The sequence below is a fragment of the Loxodonta africana genome, chromosome 12, assembly GCF_030014295.1.
Source record: "Loxodonta africana isolate mLoxAfr1 chromosome 12, mLoxAfr1.hap2, whole genome shotgun sequence".
NCBI classification, from domain to species: Eukaryota; Metazoa; Chordata; class Mammalia; order Proboscidea; family Elephantidae; genus Loxodonta; species Loxodonta africana.
The window spans coordinates 87,844,343-87,865,185 of record NC_087353.1 but is presented as its reverse complement, the minus strand read 5'-3'; the positions used below and the strand labels follow the sequence as shown (position 1 = coordinate 87,865,185).

Genomic DNA, 20,843 nt, shown 5'->3' with positions numbered 1-20,843 from the left:
TATGCCAACAGGAACTAGGGGTATAATTTATTATGGGCACCTATCCAAAACAAACCCATCAGGGCTCCCTAACTATCACACAGGAAAGCCATAACTATGTTTACAAGCCTTATCTCACAGATATTAAGGGAAAAAAAGGCAAAAGTTTACAAAACTAACACATCCTAGATGCATCACCTAACAGAATGCTCAACCTACGCCAACAATGAGGCTCCAACTCTGCTCTACTGAGCTTCAAGCATTTCAAAACGAACCCACCTTGATGCTAAATGTATTAGAACCAGAATAATGTATGACCTACAAGGTCCAGAAGCCTAAGAAGTGGCTGGCAAACCATTTATGCCAACGGTAACGAAAGGCTTAAAAGCAGCTTTTGAGACAAATCATCACTCCTTCCTCCTTGAAACTGTCAAGGCAAATTCTTGGAGTCTTACATCCCACACCCAGTCTGTCAGGAGATCCTATTAACGACACCTCCAAAATACATCCAGAATCTGGCCACTTCTCACCAACTCTACCACTCCCACCCTAGTCTAAACCACTGTCGACTACCAACTCCTACAAGAGCCTCCTCACTGGTTTCCTTGCTTCTATCCTTGCTTCTCTACAGGCAATTCTCAACAAATCAGCCAGAAGGGTCCTTTTAAGATACCTTTTAAAACAAACATAAGGCTCAATATTCTCTGTTGGTTTCTCATCTCATTCAGAGTAAAGCCGGAGTCTTTACTCTGCCTTACACACTGTGCACGCCTATCTTTTTGGACTCATAGCCTACACACTCCCCTTCACACACACAGTACCAGCCATACTGGCCTCCTCTGCGTCACCTGACCATGTTAGGCACATCCCCCCATCATGGCCTCTGCACTGGCTGCTCCCTCTGGTATGCTATCTCATGGTAGATACCAGCTGCCCTCCCTCCTTTAGGTTTTGCCCAGCATCTATGTTCTAAGTGAGGTTTTCCCTGACCATTCTTTATAAGACTATGACCCCTACCCCCCCAGCAGTATTCTTTCACCCTCTTTCCTGATTTTTCACCATAGTATTTATCACTACTGGACACTCTCTAAAGAAACAGATTTTTATCTTTTGTGCTCACTGTTGTAGTCCCAGAACATTATGCTCAATAAATATCTGTTGCTTGACCAACTGAAGCGATCTCTGCAGTTTGTTATACCTCTTCTTAACTTCCACCTTCTTGGTAGAACTTTCATAGATTAACCAAACTTAAAGTGCCACCTTCACTCTCTGAAGTTTGTAGCCTTCATCTGTACGAACACTCTTGACAGTTACCATTTACTGTCAAATCTTCTGTAAGTGTATTTTCTCTTTCCTACTAGCTAGTAAGTTCCATGAGGATCCTCAAGGCCTTTAAAACACCTAACACAGTATTTAGGAGACCCTTAACAAATATTTATTAGTTAACTGGTTAAAGCAGAGTTTCCTGATGGTATAAGAGATCATTTTAGGTGGTACACAGACGACATTAAAAAGAAGTCACACCCTACCTCACACCATATAAAAAATTAATTCAAAAGAGATCATAGTCCTAAATATAAGAGCTAAAATTACAAAATGCCTAGGAGAAAAAATTAGAGTAAATTTTCATGACTTTGGATTGGGCAATGGTTTCTATAGATATGACACCAAAGGCACAAGAGACAAGAGAAAAGCATAAATTGGATTTTATCAAAACTAAAAACTTTTGTTCTTCAATGAACACCATCAAAAAAGTGAAAAGATAACCCACAGGATGGAAAATAACTTTTGCAAATCATATACCTGACAAGGAACTCTTATAACCCAACAATAAAAATTACCTGGTTTAAAAATGAGCAAAACATTTGAACAGACATTTCTCCAAAGAAGATATACAAATGAACCATAAGCACATGAAGATACGCTCAACATTACTAGCCAGTAGGGAAAGACAAATCAAAACCACAATGAGATACCACTTTAAAACCACTAGGATGGATAAGATAAAAAAGACAGACTTGGTTTGGCAAGGATGAGGAGAAAATGGAATGCTTATACATTGTTGGTGGGAATGTAAAATGGTGCAGCCACTTTGGAAAACTCTGGTAGTTTCTCAAAATGTTGAACACACAGAGTTACCATATGACCCAGCAATTCCACTCTTATGCATACATGTTCTAAGAAAACTGAAAACATATATCCACCTAAAAACTTGTACATGGATGTTCATAGCAGCATTATTCATCACCATCAAAAAGTGGAAACAACTCAAATGTCTATCAACCGATGAGTGGATAAAGAAAATGTGTGTATCCATACAAGGAAATATTTAGCGATAAAAATGAATGAGGTACTGATGCTTTCTACAACATGGATGAACCTTGAAAACATTATGCCTTGTGAAAGAAATCAGACATACGAGATCATATATTATACGATTCCATTTATCTGAGATGTCCAGAATAGGCAAATCCATAGAGACAGAAAGTAGGTTGTTTGCTTAGGAGTGGGGGGTGGGGAGAATGGGGACTAACAGCTATGGATAGAGTTTCTTTTCAGGTAAAGAAACTGTACTAAAATTAAACAGTGGTAATAGCTGCCCAACCTTATGAATATACTAAAAACCACTGGATTGCACACTTTAAAAAGGTAAATTTTATAGTATATGGCTATTATCTCAATAAAACTACTAAATTCACATAATTCTAATATACACTAATAAACATATACTAGCACTCCAAATTTGTGATTTCTAAGATATTACTGCTTAAGATGAGACTATGTTTAAAAAAATCAGTTTAAAGAAAAAAGCTTACATAAACAATAGCACAGGTGGTAATCTCAAAGCAAAAATCATGAAAGTTATGTAAAAATCTCTAAAATTAAAAAAAATAATGGAACACAGTTTGGCAAGGAGGGGCACTCTAAATATACATATTTCTTAGTTCATCCTTTGGTTTTATCATTAGTTTGGTTTTCATAGAAGTTTGCTATTTTTAGTTGGGTTAATATTTTTTTTTTTACTTAATATATTTCAAGATAAACAAAGAAAATGAGAACCCCTAATGCTAATTAATATTCAATTAAATATTTTTTATTTTGACTGAAAGTAAAGTTTGAAGGAGGCAACAGGCCATAACTGCTGTTTATCTAAGTAGCAGCAATAAAGGAAACAGGGCCACGTACCCTGATACCAACACACATGCATATACACAACACACACACACACACACACAGACGCTGTACTTCACCTTTAATGCGCCTCTTCTTGGAACGGGGGTAGCCCTGAATGCTGGCCTCAGCTGTGTTCTCCAGGGGGCTGAGGGAGTGCCTGTAAGTGATGACTGGACCCCAGGGATGGCCAGGTGCTTGGGGGACATGCTGCAGACACTTTTCCAGGTAGGACAAGCTAAGGAAGGGGCAGGGAATGAAGAGGCTGAAGTGGCCACTGGGCCCTCACCATCCCTTCTTCCCTAATCCACATCTCTATTCATCGCTGGCACTAACTTACAGTAACTGCTTGTCCTGATGGAAGAGTCGAGGGGAAAATTCCGAAAGGAGTTCCAGGAATGCCAGATTTGGAGGCTGACTGGAGGAGTCAGCTGCAGGAAGCTCAGACAAGGCGAACTTGATGCCTTCCCTTGGTTGGACAGAATTATTTTAGAAAAATAAGCCCTTCCTACTTCCCTCCCAGAGACAGGGAATCCTGTCCATGTACATCCTCCCCCAGCTGGTATCTCAGAGTATAGCCACCCACTGACCTGTCTCCTTCTTGACATGCTTATTATCCTCCCTCCAAGACCTCGCTCCCAGCTCTCCCTCTACCCAGCTCCTGGCTCAGCCCTCTTAAGACTATCCGAGTACTTTTACTTCAACTGATACTTCCTTACGTGTGTAACATGACCACAAGATCACGGTTCTGTAGTTGCTGGGGCCCAAAGCTCAAGGCAAACCTCCGAGCCAGGTCCCTCATCTCGATGAAGGCTGGAAGCTCATTCAGGCCTTGGGGCCCCTGTTCCTGCAGCAGTTCTGTGTACAACTGTATCCAGGAGACACAGTCCATTTGGGAAAGGGAATAACAAGATGGAAATAGAGCAGTACAGCATTCTCTTCTCTGCCCAGAAATTCTAAAAGGCCACATACTACCTTTACTTCTTTTTTCTCCCAAGACACCTGTCCCATCCTTGACCCCCTGCATCAGAGAACACCTTTACTCCTGCTCTATAACAATAAAAATAGCTGTAGTTAATCGCGAAGAAGGCTGAAAGAAAAGACTAGATAAAAAAATGCCCTATCACTTTATTATTTGTGCTCTCATGTTCTAATTGATAGTTGAATTTCCATGAGGTTGGGATGGATACTCCTCGATCAGTTAAAAAATAGTTTCTAAGTGTGTACTAGCTATGAAAGAACTTATCATATGAAGTAAATGAGTCAAAATAAACACATCAAGTCCCTGCTCTTAAGGTTGAGGGTGGAGAGAAAAGCTTGTGGACTATAGGGAGGGCCATGACAAAGGTTTGTGGTACTCTAGGCAGAAGACAGTACCTGCTTGAGGCTCAACAGCAGAATTTGGGAACAATGGCTTCGGTCAATCTGTCTTGCTCTAGTTAATGTTTCCTTGATAATGTCACCATAGTCATTGTAGAACTGAGGGAGAGGAAGCGGAGAAGGAAACGTCTGACCATAGGAAAGGGCTGGTTCCGTTTTGTTTCCTCCTTCACATCCCTAATCATGTCTCCTTCTAAAGCGCCACAAGTAGGGAAAAATGGATCTGAGCATAAAATAACTTGGACTAGATCTCATCTCTGGCCCGTAGATGCAAAGCCCAAAAGAAATCAGAGTTTAGGCAAATAAGTACAGGAAGAAACTCTGCCCTGAGCCCATTCCTTGGAGAAGAAGAGTAGTAAGCATAGCAAGCATGCCAGTGCCCACTCTCATTTGGCACAGAAGTCTTCCCTATTTGCCTCTCCCTGCCACTAGAATGAAAGCTTCACCAATGCAGTAATTTTTGTTTTCTTCACTACTGTGTCCTTGGGGCCTAGAATGATGCTTGGCACATAGCAGGTGCTCAGTAAACAGAAATAAATGCAATAATGGGCTCAGGAAACCAAGATACACATCTAGGCATCTTGTGAAGCCTGATCTCTCTTCCAGTTTTCTTCCTCCTTCTTACATTACTCCATCCCATAGAATAGGTTGAGAAAAAAAAAAAAATTTCCAGACAGGAAGAATAAAATACTTCCCCTCTAATGAACTTCTTCTTACCTAAGCGCTTTCTCTCCATATTTATTTTCTACTACGTCTCTTCTCTTTGTCCCTTCATTTAAACTCCTGGTGCCTTTTCCCTTCGACTTCTCCTTTAAACCTGATATCCCACCCTCCTTTCTGTCATGCTATTATGTTTGCTATAGGGTCACTTTGAGTCAGAATCCATGGGTTTGGTTTTTGGTCTGCAGTGTTTGAAGTCATGGCAGTGTCCAACTTGGTCCCTTTTCCTTTATTTCTATAGGGCCTCACTGTACCTTGTTGTAGTGTTTGAAAACATCCGAGGCTGCATCCATCTCCAGCACCCCGTATAGTAACAGCTTGCAAAACCCAGCCAGGAGGCGGCGCCGCTGGTGTAGCTGCTCTATCTGTAAATGATCCTCCTGGGAATCACCTGGCCCTGAGCCACCAAATATAGAAATGGAAGGTTAGAACCACAGACTTATGCCTCCTGCCCTGTATTCCTGATGCAGGCCCAAACCCCAACTCCTTCTTGAGACCCAGGTATAGAGTCCCTGTACCACTGCCCAGGTCTCCAGGCTGGATGAAGACGTGGTCCATGAGGAAGCTGGCTAGCTCAGACTGGAGAGTGGCTTCAGGAAAAAATACAAGGGGCTGAAGGAAATCACATCCCCCCACAATCATCTGAGGGCTGAAGATGAGAAGTAGATCACTTAATAAGATAAAAGCCTGTTAGGAGGAAACAAAACAAAACAAAAAACAATGCTTAAAAAAAGGAATATTTACCAAGATAGAAATTAAATAGCTAATTTCTCTTTGAATTTGGGTCTCCTCAGACCACAAGAAGATCCTTGCCTCCTTGTTCTCACTTGAGTCAACTCTTACCTGCTCCTGGATCTCAGGGTCCACATCTGAGAGGCAGCTCTGGCAGAGCTCGCAGAAGGCCACCATTCTGCCCTTCAAACTCAACAGCTGCTTCTGTGGAAACAGTGGACAGACGGAGCAATGAAGACACAGTCTCCCTCATCATTCCCTTTTGCCCTGCTCAAATCAACTCACCTGGGAAGCATCTGATCCAGAAATGTGGGTTAGTGTCCAGAGGATAGAAAAATAGACAAGAGTCAAGGCTGGAAGAATCACCTGTAACAATGAAAGAGAAAAAAAAATGTTAGAAAAAACGAGAGGCGAGCAAGGAGAGGGAGGGAAATGGAGCAATGGGAGGGGAGAGAGAAAAAGACAGGTAGACAGAAACAGAAAAGCAGTGAAAGGAGAAAAAATTAGGTTAGAGGAGACCAGCTTTCTCTTCTGGTGGAAAAGAACTGATACTCTTGACAATTTTGAGGCTTTTATTGTGGGTAGAAATTCTACCTCCCCCTAAATTTGTTTTAATTCTCCTAAAATCCTTCAATAGTATCCTTGACTCCCAGAAAAGCAGAGAAAATAGCAGTTTTCAGGCACTGGAATGTAAAGTCCATCTTCCAAGGGTGGAAGAGAAGGGTAAGCACATCGTATCTTCCTCCCTTTGTCCACGCCACACCCCTGGGATTGGAGCCACTTAGGAGAGTGGGCCGCCTAGGATACAGGGTCCTTAAAAGCTCCTCTTTTGCCTCCACGTCTCCAGCTTGTCTACTTGCCTGTCGAGGAACCTCTCCTGTATCCACAGCCTTCCGGAGGAGTTGGTAGCATGGTTCATAGAGCTCCCAGCGAGTCAGGTCATGAGCGCTTTGAGGGAGGAGGTAGGAGACGGGTAAACGTTAAGCTGGAGGAGCACGTGAGGAATCAACTCCCCAGGCTTCGGTAGAAATATTAGAGGGAGGTGGAAGGGGAGTTGCTCACTTGTAGAAGGCAGAGAGGCGCTTTAGTGTAGCCGCCAGACTATACACCTCATCCTCATCTAGGACTGAAGACTGTGGAAGGAAGAAGGCCCGCAATAGGACTTCCCCAAGAGCTCAAAGATCCAAATTCCCCTTTTTGTGGCTCTCTCCCACTCTAGTTTGAAGTGTCCGGCTCTCCCCGACTCCAGTTTGAAGTGTCCTATCATTTAGCCCCAGCTCCCACCTGCAGCAATTCTTCAACTTCCTGCTGGAAGCGGTCGGTCAGCAGATCCACCAACTGGCTGCGGGCAAAGTCTACCCGGCTGAAGAAAGTGAACTCGGGCTTACAGAGCTGGTAGAGGGCGTGAGCTCCAGCCTCGAGCACTGCTGGCTCAGCATGCTTCACCACCACCTCCTGAAGTTGCTGCAAGAGCAGCTCCAGGTGCTGGGAGACACAAAGCAGAAGGGCACAATGTTGCAGGGGGTAGGGAGGACAACTGTTCAGGGTGCGGGAGGGTAGAAAATGGGGGAGATAAAAAATAGGGTTGAAAGCATTAAACTTTAAGGGTGAGACGCCTAACAAAGGAAAGGCTTACTGATGTTTCTGGAACCCAGGTTTCTGAGAACCAGACAGAACTCTTGGCCCTGCCTGGCAAGGGAGCGACAAGGTATAGGAAATGTATTCTCCTCCCTGTTCACCTTCTCCAAGCGTCTGGTGCAGTAGATGTTGAGGTCAAAGTAGTTGAGAAGCTGCAGCAGGGGAGCAACCTTCTCTGCATCAGCTGAGAACTGTGGTGATTGGAAAATGAAACATGCTTATTAGCTATTACATTGCTGATTCCTACTTCCATTTCTCATCGAGGCCTTTTACCCGCTCACTCCTTGATGCTGGGGAGGGGGCAGCTCTACCTTGGCCAGGAGCTGAGGCAACAGTGGGATGAGGTGCTCAGTCAGCTTCACCTTGTCATCGGCTTGGATCTTACGTTCTTTAGGGGTTAAGCCCTGGAATTAGTGTGATTTGGGGGTAAGGAAAGATGTGGAGAAATTCTGGGTCAAGAGGGTAGGGTGTGTATGTGTATCACTCCTCCCCATGATCTGCCCAGGAAGGAAAAGAGAATTCAGCAGCTCCCTTTGGATTGTTTTTTCCGGAAATGCAATTTTTTGAGGGGCAAAAGAAGGGGCATCCTAACCCAAGACCTGAGGATAAGGATAGGCAGCACCTATCTGGACGTAGTATAGCTGACCTACCCAGCTTACCCCTCTTGCCGTACCTTCCTCCCAGTGACCCGCCCCACAGGCGGGTGACCCTCTGAAGCTTGCCGGACACTGGACACAAGGATTTCTACCAGTGTGCTCTCTTGCACGTCGCCCAGGTCTGGGTTGGCAGGAGGATCAAAGACAGAGAATCACAGATTAGCCACCCTCCATTTCAAGTTTCCCCCATCTCCATGGCACCTATGCTGCCTTTTATTAGTCAAGAAAGAAATCGCTTCTGGTTTCATACTAGCAGGTGAAAGGTCCCCCTGCCCCAGACTACCACTGGCACGCACTCTGATCCTTCTCCAGCAGCAGGCTTGTCAGACTCTCCCAGTCCTTCAGGTGAGGACCTGCACAGTCCCAAAGGCTATCTACTAAGTAAGCAGCATGGTTATGGAGCTGTGGAAGAGGGCAGACATTAAGTTACTGATGTCACATTAAACAATTCCACCTACAGTGCCACCCCAACCCTTCTCTACACCCAGACAAGTCCTTCCCATATGTCACCTCACTCTCCACAAAAAAGGACAGCAGAAGGTGAAAGAAAGTCCTCTGGGAGCGTGGACTTCGGCGTCGTTCTTTTCTGCCCACTGCTCTTGTCTCGCACTCAGGGTAGAAGAGCCTGGTGGGATTCACATAGGAAAAGGGTACAGCACCGGAGGAAATCTGGAGTGAAATGTTCCCCATGGAGGGGAGAAATGACCCCAAGAGAGGTATAAAGGAAAAAGAGCTACAGAGCTAAAGAAAGCCCCAAGGAACTAAGAGAAGAAGAGAGACACCGAGCGAGGCTTTAATAACAGGTTTTGTTTGTTATGGGGAGTCCTTAGGAAGAGGAGCAGCAGATGATGGAAAGAAAACCACGGAGGGTGGGGTTATAAGAACAGAAAGAAAGGAGCCCCACTCACTTCTGGTACAGAAACTCTCCTGCAGCGGAAGCCAGGGCTCGATTAGAGGCGTACACAACGGGGTAGATGCTTTCACAGTCTGTGTCTGTCAGCACCCCTTCCATGTTCCTGCCAAGAGTAAAGGAGAAAGAGGCATGTGGATATGGATGATCACCTTCTAGCACAGCTAAGGGTAAAAACAAAAGAAACAGTAACAATGGGGACATGACTCACGAAGAATTTTTAAATGAGTGGAAGAAAGGGGAGTATGGAGAGTTAGAGAAGATAGGAAAAATTTTCCCTGAAGATCTTGTAACTCAAGAATAACCTCTTATCTTTCAGCCTGTACGTATAGAAAAGCCAACTTATGACAGGTATAGGGGTACAACTTTGGAAGGGCCTGCTTGATGCTAAAGGAGCCCTGGTAGCAAAATGGTTGAAGTGCTCAGCTGCTAACTGAAACGTCAGTAGTTCAAACATACCAGCCGGTCCAAGGGACAAAGACGTGGCAGTCTGTTTCTATAAAGATTTCTGCCTTGGAAACCCTACAGGGCAATTCTACTCTGTCCTATAGGGTTGCTAGGAGCTGGAATCGACTCGACGGCAACAGGTCTGGTTGAGCTTGATGCTGGAAAGGTAAAAGCCCTAGATGCTTGCCTCCCACTTCCCAGGACTCACTGAAGGATAACTGTTAGTAGCTTGACGGCCTCCACTGCCACGTCATACTCTCTGTCCATGACCATGGAAACCATCCGCTCCTGTAGGAAGAAGAACATCGCTCAATATCTCATTCTCCCCATTCTTAAACATCATGTTTTCTTAGAATTTTAGAGATTCCTGAAGACAGCGCAGAAACAGATGTCGGGATTGCTACAGATATAGAAGTAGAAATGGGAAGTTAACGAGGTACAGAAAAGGGAACCACAGAAAGAGACAAGCAAAGGAGGACTGTCCCAATTTCACCTTGAAGCGGCTGGTGAAGAGCTCCAGGCGTGCAGTCAGGTCCCGGTTGCTGTACAGGCCTTTCAGAGCCTTCACGCACTTTAAACGGACTTCTCGATGCTATTGGGGGCGAAAAAAACAGAACAGAAATGTGACTGACTACTCCTCTCCTCACCCCCACTGGGCCTCCATACTCTCCTCTTACTCATTCTGGGCCTCCAAGTTCTCTGTACTGAGATAACGAACAAGTCTTCCTACTTAAAAAAAAAAAAAAAGGATCACAGCAGAATTTAGCAATCATGCTGAAGTGGATCGTTTAGCTACGACCCTAGCACTTCTATTACCAATCCATCAATAATTTTCTTGCTTTTTCATAGGGACAGTCTTTCTCTTCTCTACCGTAGGTTGTGAGGTATTTTATCTCCTGGATGTGTCCTTCTCCTGTCTACCTTATTCTACTCCTCCCCAGTACTGGGGGAAGTTTTAGAGATTCAGTGACGTGACGGGTGATCACTGCCTACGCCCTGTTAGGTAAAATACGTAAGTGGCAGGACCAGGAAAAGCTGGAGCAACCATCCTAGGGCAGGAAGAAGATGAGGGAAATAGGGGGAAGGGAGACAAGACAATTCCCACCTTATCATGTAGGGTCCAGCCAATGTATTTTAAATAGCTGTCAGTGAGGAAAGAGGTACTGTAGCTTTGCATCCAAGACCCAATCTCCTCGATGCAGATAGCCCGGATCTCAGGAAGCACATCCCTAGACACAGATAGATCAGCCCGTATCACCAAACTCATTTCCCTCCTGCCAGATACTTCCCTGTCACAGAAGAATCTATTTTCTTGACTAAATACCATGTACCATGCCGTTCATTTCTTCCTCCCAGTAAACATTGAAAGTTTTCTTGAACCAGCTCTGTACAACTTCATCCTCCTCTCCCCTTTTAAAAACTCATTTTGAAAGCTCATGTAACTGTTGTCTAGACTGACTATGTGTGTTTTAATTTCACTTCATAAAAAGGTACACCAGCTGAATGGTTCTGTGAAGTCAGGGTGAAATCTGGGCAAATGTAAGAAACAACTACATGCACTCTTTATTAACTTAATTCAACCAGTTCTTCAAACAGTATAAAACTCCCTTGCCCTCAGCACAAGCAACAGCAGCAGGGGCTAGAAAAAGCTTGCCAAGCTGCATGTACCCCTCAGAAAAGCTGCTCTTGTCCTACCAAGTCTCCAATCCCAGAAAGATTGGGGAGGGGGCGGAGAGCAGGTCTGGGCAGGCTTGGAGCAGGAGAACCCTCAGCAATGCCTTATCCTTACTTTCTTTCCTTAAGACCTTCAAAGAGCCTTTGTGGATGGGGATACCCTAAACCTTACTAATCTGAAAATGTGTTGCTAGTTTTTGCTCCAGGTGCATGGGGTCTGGGACTAATCACATAACTCAGGGTTAAGAGGGGGCCTTGTCACTTCTGACAGACTCCATAACCAAGGACCAGTAGCTGCCATTGACAGGAGTCAATTAACTCACCTGTACCGATGTACAAAGACACCCCTGAAGAGGGCATTCATCATTCCCTCAATCTCCTCTTGATGCTCTTGGAGCTGGAGGACAAGGAGAAAAACAGGTCAAATGCGCTGGTACCCCAATGGCATAAGGCCACAAAGATATAGGAAAATACAACTTCCACCCAGGTCCTATTCAGCACCGGATGCAGTTTGAACTGCTGGTATCCTGTGTTTCCTTTTACACCTTCTAATTCTGGAAGAAGCTGAATAATCAACTAAGACCTCAGAGGCTTCTCTGTGTCTGGTAAAATAATTACACTTTCCATGTGCGATTATTACAGCTATCTTCGGTTATTTAGAAACCTCAATAACTGGGAAAACAAATTTTTTTTTTTTTTTTTTTGCTTTAAAACAACAGAAAGTTCTGAAGACCAGAGATCCGAAATCAGCTTCACTAGGCTGAAATGAAGGTGTTAGCATAACCACACTCCCTCTGGAGACTTTAGGGGAAAATCTGTTCCTTGCCTCTTCCAAATTCTAGTGGCTGCCAGCATTCCTTGGCTTGTGGGTGCATTACTCTAATCACTACCTCAGTCACGCTGCCTTCTCCTCTTCCTTTTCTTTTTTTAAAAAATATATATTTATTTATTTATTGTGCTTCCAGTGAAAGGTAACAAATCAAGTCAGTCTCTCATACAAAAACTTATATACACCTTGCTATGTACTCCTAACTGCCCTCCCCCTAATGAGACAGCACACTCCTTTCCTCCACCCTGTATTCCCCGTGTCCATTCAACCAGCTCCTGTCCCCCTCTGCCCTCTCATCTTGCCTCCAGACAGAAGCTGCCCACATAGTCTCATGTGTCTACTTGAGGGGAAAATAAATTTTTAACAAATGCCGTTCCTTTGACAAAAGTGGAACTGGCAAAAAAGACACAGAAGGGAGAAATTAGTTTAGCAAGTTCTCAACTAGAGATGATTTTGCCTCCCAGAGGACATTTGGCAATGTCTGAAGCCAGTTTTGGTTGTCACACCTAGTGGGTAAACACCAGAGATGCTGCTGAACATCCTACAATGCACAGGACAGTTCCCCAATGCCAGGGGTGCCACTGTTGAGAAATCCTGGGTTATGTGAATAATAGATGTCAGGGAAGCAGAACTATAAAAAGAAAGGCAACATTCATTAAGACAATTGACTCCATCTCTTCAATAAATCAAAGTGCTCGGAGAAAACGTGTTTGTGTGTGTGTATGAGCGGGAGAGGTGCTGTAAAAGATTATAAGAGACTTATGAAACACAACAACCAAATGCAATCTACAGTTCTTAATTAGATCCTAGTTTAAATTAACCAGATGTAAAATACATTTTGGGGACAAATGGGGAAGTTTAAATACGAATTGGGATTAGAAAACATTAGGAATCGTTATTAATTTTGTTAGACGTGAAATGCTCTTAAGTAGAAATATGTCATTTTCTAGAGAACGTACTGAAGGCGTTAGGGGTGAAATATCAATACGTCCATAACATATTCCAAAACTGCAAAAAAAGAGATGAAATATATATGGTGAGAAATTGATTGCCAAATCTAGATGATTTGTATATTGTGTTCATTATACCAGTGTCTCTACTTTTCTGAACATTTGAAATTTTTAAAATTTAAAGAAAAAGAAAGAAAGAAAGGAAGGAGAGAATGAGGGAGGGAGGGAGGGAGGAAAAGAGGGAAGGTAAGTTATCAGTACCAAAATCTATAGAGATCTGGAAAAGAGAAATTAAGAAAAGGCTATTTGCCATTTGCCATAGAGATTAGGAAGTCACTGATTTAGAGAGAAAAGTTTCAGATGAAAAATGGAGACAAGCTAGGTAGCAAAAAAGGATTCAGTGATTTGGACAGTAAGAAAGTAAGGGAATACTACCCTAAAAGGAAGGGTAGCAATAAAGTAGCTTACAGAAGAGCAGAAACAAGATTCAAGGGCCTACATAACCAGGGATAAGAAAACTGTGGAAAGAAAAATTATACACAAAAAGGATGAGAGACAACTGGTGAAGCAAGAGCCTAGAGAAGTCCCTCACCCTCCCAGGAAAGAGTCACAGTAGTGTACATATTTTTAAAATCCAAGATAGATTTGCTGTATACAAGGTTTTAAGATTATCTGTCAGTGAAAAATGGCAAAAGAGAATAAAAACCCAACCAAACTCATTGCCGTCAAGTCGATTCCAACTCATAGTGACCCTTCAGGACAGAGCAGAACTGCCCTATAGGGTTTCCAAGGAGCGCCTAGTGGATTTGAACTGCCGACCTTTTGGTTAGCAGCCGTAACTCTTAACTACTCTGCCACCAGGGTTTTCAAAAGAGAATGAGGAAGTAAAAAGTTTATTTCTCTGATGATCCGGCATGGAAGGGACTTTTTTGAGGGCCAGGGAAATACCCAACTGGCATAGTTAGACATGACGGGTCCTGCTAACCTCATAGTGGAGGAGTTTCAGATACTGAAGCAAGAAAAAAAAAATCGGCATTGGCCCCTGACAGATGAGCTATTTTAAGGTTTAATAAGTGTAAAAGGTTCTGCTACGGTACGTGGTCCAGTGGTCTTCTTTTAAGTGAAAATGTAAACAAAGCAAACACCTACGATACACCAGGCTAGGCAATTTCCTCATCATCTCACTTAATCTTTACAAAATGGTGGACATTACTATCTCCATTCTAAAGACAAGGAAAGTGAAGCTTAGAGAGGTTTCATAAGGCCGTGGAGCTAATAGCTAATTGAAACAGAATTCAAACCCAGGAGTGACTGAAAGGCCTGAGCTTATTCCTTAAAAACCTGGCCTCCTTTGTCAGTGTTCAGCCTCCAGTATTCCTGTGGGGACCTGCGTGTGATGATACAGTTGACAGGAAAGTTGTAACTTAACTCCTTGCACTACTTGCAGGTGGGGCACTTAAACACATCTGATCATGAATGTTACATAGAAACTGAACAACAAGGGAATTATAGAGAACTCTTAAATCCACTCTAAATTAGAAAAGTTTTATCGAGCCCACATCCCAAAAATGAGATGAGCATGTGACGACCTCTGACAGGGTAGATCTTTTAAACTATTGCTAGACTCCATTATTCATCACCCTAAAGGCTGTTTGAGGGCCTGTACCTGATGGAGTGAAACACCTGGGGACTGACAGGGTGGTCTGCTGTAGCAGTAGGTAGAAGCTGGGAAAGAGGAACAGAAGGTGTAGGGTACCTTCCTCACCTCTTTGCGTTTCTCCAGCAGGCTCTCCAGCCGCTCTGGAGCTCTCTGCCCCAGCCCCTTGCTTCGTTCAGCCTCATACTGACGCTGATTGTTGTCTTTGTGCAGACTCAGTTGGAGGGCAACCTTTACTAGGGAGGTCATCAGCTTCATGGCTTTGAGTTAGAGAAAACAAGGTAAGAAAATAATTCTTTTTGTTTTTTTGGGGGGGGTTAGTTCAGAGGAGGGAGGGTGGGTTCAAAAAGAAGGAAAAAAAAGGGCAATGAAAATCTAGAGCCAGGTAATCCTAAAATTGTAAGGCTGACTGTCCTGAGGTGAACTTTTTCTTCTTCTTTCTTTTGGCCTTTTTTTAATCCTCAGCACATTCCCAATGAGGAGCTATGAGAAAGACGTTAAGGCTGGAAACTCACTGTGATCCACCCCTTTTTACAACTGTACTAGTGGGAAACTGGAGTGAGGTTTGAGATAAAAATAGCATGAACTTGAACAGCTAAGATGTAGGTAGGAAGGAAGATGCAGGACTGGAGAGTAGAGGAAAACCCTAACAACCCCAGTAAAAATGAGTGCTTACCAGCCAGGGTGCTAGTGTGACGGAAGGCACGGACTTGGGAGTCTGAAAGGCCAGTGAGCAGGGAGATGAGGTTGTCCATGGGGAAGCCATCATAAAGGAGGCTATACTGGCACTGATAAACCAAAGTCCTCACAAACTCACAGAAGCTGCCCTGGAACTTCTTCCAGGATGGACCTGGGGCTGTCAAGGGATAGTCCCCTGAGTCCTACAGAAGGGTTTATAAAGCACAGGAAAGTTATTACCGGGTCCATGAAACCATGGAACTTTGAACATCAAAACCCAATAATATAGTAAAAATATGTCTCCATTTCACCTCATTTCCTGCTATTCTCTCCACCGTTGGAGGCATATTTAGATAATACCTTTGTGTCCCTTTTACCCCCAAAAGATTAAAAACTCCTTCTAAAAAGCTACCCTATTCCCCACAATCAGAAAAAAGGAGGTAACAGGCTTTGTGCTTTGAAATGAGAGGGGCAAGAGGATCCTGGCCATCTTTTTCCACCTCATTAAACTGTTCTGTCAGATGCCGGATGATCTCAGAGTTGGACATCTTTTTGAACATCTCGAGGGTCACAGTGCCTGAGAAATGGAGAAGATGATGTAATTACATGGAAAATAACAGGGCACCACGACCTCTTACAGCTACATCTAAAGATGAACTATGGAACATATTGAAAAGAGCTTAGAGAATCAGAAGATCTGAGTCCTAGTCATAATTCTGCCACCACCCAACTGTGTATAGGCTGTCTCTATAAGGCAACCCCTAGAAAACTCAAAAGGAATCAAACAGTGGGAAAGTATGATTAAAAAAATAAGCAAACAAACAAGCAATAAAACTAGGCCAGATGCTAGGTTCTTATAATACAGCCTGCGTAAGACGATCTGCCCAAATAAACTGAGTCATGGCCTCTGGGGATCTAGGGGCCCCACAGCTTCAGAGAAAAACATGGGATGAAGTGGCTGAGAAGTAAGCATTAAAAAAAAAAAAAAGGCTTCATTTAGAGACAGGAAAACTAAAAGAGTGTCTGACAGTCTGTTTTCAAATTCGTGAACACCAAATCTATCACATTAGCATGATTAGTTATTTTTCCCCAAAGGGTCTTGCCTCCAAACCAGCATTGTTCCCTACTAGATCACTTCCCTTATTTACCAATAAAAACATAGTTAAATAAGCGCAATTGATCTTATGCTTTACCTTCTCCCTTTATTTAGGAAATACCTAATCCTACTCATCTAAATAGAAGAAGAGTTTCCTAACACAGGAGCAAAAGGCTGGGGATCTAGAAAGGGGTAGGGATTTCCTCACCTTTACAGCCACAAGAGCGAATGAAAAAGTTAATGAGCTCCAGGAATCCTGCATCCTGGTCTTGCTTGTAGCTATCCAGCCACTCATCCACCAAAGTCTAGGAAAAAAAATGTGGATGATCTCTATTTCTGGAAGTATAATGAATTAGAAATCCTGTGTGATCTTTCCAACTGAAGCATTTAAACTGATTAATACACTTAAAACATCTAAAATGTACTGAATTGGAACGAATGGTAAAATTTCACATAGGCCAAAAATGAAGTGAAAACAGGAACGCTGGGAAGTAAGCTAGCACCAAGCTAACTTTTGCCCTGAGGGTTTCTATCAAAACTTGGAGACCTTGACTTTCTGTCAAGATGACTGCACGGGGTGCAGGGCATAGGACACAGAGCCTATAACAGGGTTTTTCCAAAAGGAGATTGAGTCTTCCCAAGAAGAGTAGTCTAAGAGAAGGCACTTATATAAAGCTGGACCCTGCAAAGACTCACATCCTCATCAAAGCCAAGAGTGAGAAATAAATCTACAGAGCAAAAAGGGACAGTAAGAAAACTACTTTGTTATGACCTTAGTGTGGGGCAGAGAGAGAAAAAAGAATTCCCCCATGAGAATTCACAATAAGCCAGCCCTCAGGTGGTTTGCAGTCCAGATGTACACTACCTATACCGTAAGAATCAGAGACTTTAATTGAAAGTAGTCCTGTAGTGTTCCCAGGCAACTGGCTGAAGCAAATGCAGGTTCCTCTCTTAATGACCCACCTTCAACCCACATCCCAAAGAATTCCAACACATAGAGTTCCAAAGAAAATGAGAGGCTCACAGTAAAACACTAAAAAAAAAAAAAAAAAAGGCACTGACAGTAGGAACGAGCAGAAAAAAAGACAGCAGAATTATATCCATAAAAACAGTAGACATCAAAATTATCACAGACTATAAAATTACATTTAATATATGTAAAAAAATAAAAGGGAAGCTTGAAAGTAGATGCAAAGAACAATCAATTTTGAAAAGGGCCAAACAAAATTTGTAGAAATGGAAAATATAGTAAACAAAATTTAAAATTTCAGTGGATAGATTAAAAGCAGACTGGGCACACCAGAATAGAGGACGAGTGAACTGGAAGATAGAATTAAAGAAATATCTGAAATTCAGCACAGAAAAACAAACAGATGGAAATAATAAGAGAGAGAGAATAGAGTGAGAAGTTTCATTGTTGTTGTTAGGTACTGTGGAGTCAGTTCCGACTCATAGCAACCCTACTACAATACAGCACAATGAAACACAGTCTGGTCCTGCGTCATCCTCACAGTCATTGCTATGTTTGAGCCCATTGTTGTAGCCACTGTGTCAGTTCCATCTCGTTGAGGGTCTTCCTCTTTTTCGTTGACCCCCTAATTGAATTTCAGAAGAAGATAATGGAATGAAGAACAGGCAATATTTGAAAAGAATTTTCCATTGTTGTTGAAAGACACCAATCCTCAGAGCCAGGATGGCAATGGAACTCACGCATGACCAAAAAAAAAAAAAAAAATGAAATACCAGAATATCCTATAAAATATCGGAACACAAAAATAAAAAAAAGTCTAGAAAACAGCCAAAGTGGAAAGTAATCACTTACAAAGGATCTGCATTTAACATAAACTAAAATATTTACAAATTAGATCTGCACTGTCAAATAAGTTAATCCTAGCCACATAAACTTATGTAAATTTAAATTAATTCACACTAAATAAAAATTTAACATTCAATTCCTCAGTTGCACTAGCCACATTTTTCGGCTCAATAGCCACATGTGACTAGCGGCTACTGTACTGGACAACACTGATACAAACATTTTCATCATTACAAAATGCTCTATACTGAACACTGCTAAATTAAATGAATGGCTGACTTTCAGCAGCAATAGTGGAATAATCTAATGTGCTGAGAGAAAAGAATGCCATGTTAGAAGTTTATATCCAGCATACAATCTTTCAGGAACAAGGGTAATTAGACATTTTTATAAAAACAAAAACTGAGAAGCTCGTCAATAAAAAAAAAAAAAAGATTCAAGAAGGAATGATGAACAAAGAAAACCATAAAATTGTAGATAAATTTAAACAATGTTGACTGTATAAAGCAGTAACGTCTAACTTGAATTTATTTCTACCATCTTACATGCTTTCACGTTATCGTGCCTTTTCTGTTTCTGTTTTCCCCTTTGCATGCTTTCTTTTGGATTTCTATCTTCTACAAGAACCTAAGCAACAGCATGTAAACTGGAAGGGGTAATTGGAGTTAAAATATGCGCATTATCAATGCTTCATTTCCTTAGCTGGGATAAAGGTCTGGGTGATGATTTTATTTTTGAAACTACGATAATAAGCTTTAGGCACTTTGCCATGAAACAGAATTTCAATAAAATCATTTTTAAAATGTGAGGATGGGAAAAAAGAATAGGTGACTAGAGTGATTTATACACAAGCTGCTACACATATCCAAGCTTCTTCCCTTGCCCAACACCTCTCCTTGCTTCCTCTATCAATCAACAAAGGCAGAATCTGTCCTGTTTTGTGATACTCTTAGGAAACGAAATATTCTCTTTTATTCAAGGTTATCCTTATTTCATTGTAAGAAATTCTCTCCATGGTCTAATCAATCTCTCTTTCCTGCTACAAGTCACGTTCACTAAGATGCCCACGTCAAATCAAGTTTGTAGACACTTGTCCTTACCTTCCTACTCTTCAAAGGGTGAGATGGTATCAAGAAACTGAGGTGAGACACTTTGCTTTACCTGCATGTCACTTTTGGCAGCCTTCACAGCATCAAAGAGATCACTGGCTGGTGGCTCTGACTCTTTCTGGCGGCGATCACGTACCATTTGGGACCCCTTCTTTGGCTGTTTTGCTACCTAGTAAGTGCAAAGAGAGAAAGGATATGAAAAATAAATAAAAGTGATGTTAACAGTCTCAACACTATCACGTAAGTAGGCTTAACCTACCAATTCCACAGCAGAATTTATGCTACCGACTCCAACATAAATTATTTTTATGTTGCTGTGAACTATCATTACTTTTTCTCCTTTTAAAGTGCTCCCTAATCCCCTTCTATTCCATACCTTAATACCCTCTCCTTCTCTCTTTAAAATTTGCCTTCTTCCCACTTCCATTCCTTAACATCCTTTAAGTTTTGTCCTTTCATCAACCACATTCTAGACCAGGTTCAAAATCAAAACAGACTGACTCACTGGAGTTGTTTCAAGTGGTCGTTTTGCTCGTCTCTTCTTCACACTGCGTCTCAAGCTGTCTTCAAAGTCACTGCCTTCATCAGGTGATGAAGAGCCACCATTCCTATGAGAGAATATGGTTCTCCTTAACTACAACACCCCATATTTCCTCTTTATAAAAGTGTCAATGAATTATAATTTCTCTCTTTGTTTCTAATTACACCACTTCTCCATGAGAAAAATATACTTTCAAATTTCCTTCAAGAAAAGATGAGCTTTCTATTACCAGGACACAGAGGAATAGTCTTAAAACAAAACTTTCCCTTGAATAAAGCAAGGAGGTGAAGAATGAAAAACTGAAGTTGGTGAAGGGTAACACTTTCCCAATATTCTTTCTAAATAGGAAAAACAAATTATATTCACTTAGGCAGGCATAGGAATCTCTGCTCTGTGTGCAGAACAATCAGGATGACTCGGAAAACTAAATATTAATCATATATAAGCAAAAGATTAATGTATACTGAGAGTTAAATTTCAGCCCTTAGAACATAACCATGTCTTATTGATTAAAACACAGTTTATAACACTGATATAATCTGGTCTCCAACAGTAGCACTGAAACAAAGGATTCAGAGGAGGCCAATTAAAATGACCAGGGGATAAAAGAGATCTTGTATGAAACTACTTTTTTTCTAAAAAAAGAAAAAACAAGAGAAGATGTACTAATGGAACCCTGACAGCATAAACCCACGAACAGTAATGGATAAGGATCCACGGACCTGTTTACAAAATCCCCAAGTACGAGAACTGCAGGGCACCCACTAAAGAGCATATACTATTTGTCAGGCAACAAATAAAGAACTCTTTTTTACTCCCCTGCTCCTACCCTCCAGCAGAGGTTGTACATGCTGAGCATA

At 42.2% G+C, this 20,843-nt stretch overlaps 1 protein-coding gene across 9 annotated transcripts in view; it reads right to left on the bottom strand.

The window, feature by feature from the left end:
• STAG3 (STAG3 cohesin complex component) overlaps nt 1–20,843 on the bottom strand; it is a 36,709-nt gene that overhangs the window by 10,080 nt on the left and 5,786 nt on the right. For all 9 annotated transcript variants that reach the window (XR_002784352.2, XR_002784353.2, XM_023541734.2 and 6 more), the window contains 27 exons: nt 19,948–20,050; nt 19,495–19,611; nt 16,726–16,822; nt 15,922–15,998; nt 15,420–15,624; nt 14,852–15,003; nt 11,631–11,704; nt 10,739–10,862; nt 10,127–10,225; nt 9,842–9,921; nt 9,185–9,292; nt 8,787–8,901; nt 8,573–8,678; nt 8,294–8,397; nt 7,932–8,024; nt 7,722–7,811; nt 7,267–7,467; nt 7,045–7,115; nt 6,843–6,930; nt 6,268–6,348; nt 6,094–6,186; nt 5,769–5,937; nt 5,505–5,647; nt 4,528–4,629; nt 3,870–4,018; nt 3,491–3,619; nt 3,231–3,388 (listed from right to left, as the gene is read on the bottom strand). Coding sequence is in view for 7 of the 9 variants with exons in the window: in XM_023541734.2 (XP_023397502.1) it covers nt 3,231–3,388; nt 3,491–3,619; nt 3,870–4,018; nt 4,528–4,629; nt 5,505–5,647; nt 5,769–5,937; nt 6,094–6,186; nt 6,268–6,348; nt 6,843–6,930; nt 7,045–7,115; nt 7,267–7,467; nt 7,722–7,811; nt 7,932–8,024; nt 8,294–8,397; nt 8,573–8,678; nt 8,787–8,901; nt 9,185–9,292; nt 9,842–9,921; nt 10,127–10,225; nt 10,739–10,862; nt 11,631–11,704; nt 14,852–15,003; nt 15,420–15,624; nt 15,922–15,998; nt 16,726–16,822; nt 19,495–19,611; nt 19,948–20,050 (3,128 nt within the window). In the remaining 2 variants the exon portion in view is untranslated. The remainder of the gene's footprint in view (nt 1–3,230; nt 3,389–3,490; nt 3,620–3,869; nt 4,019–4,527; nt 4,630–5,504; nt 5,648–5,768; nt 5,938–6,093; nt 6,187–6,267; nt 6,349–6,842; nt 6,931–7,044; nt 7,116–7,266; nt 7,468–7,721; nt 7,812–7,931; nt 8,025–8,293; nt 8,398–8,572; nt 8,679–8,786; nt 8,902–9,184; nt 9,293–9,841; nt 9,922–10,126; nt 10,226–10,738; nt 10,863–11,630; nt 11,705–14,851; nt 15,004–15,419; nt 15,625–15,921; nt 15,999–16,725; nt 16,823–19,494; nt 19,612–19,947; nt 20,051–20,843) is intronic.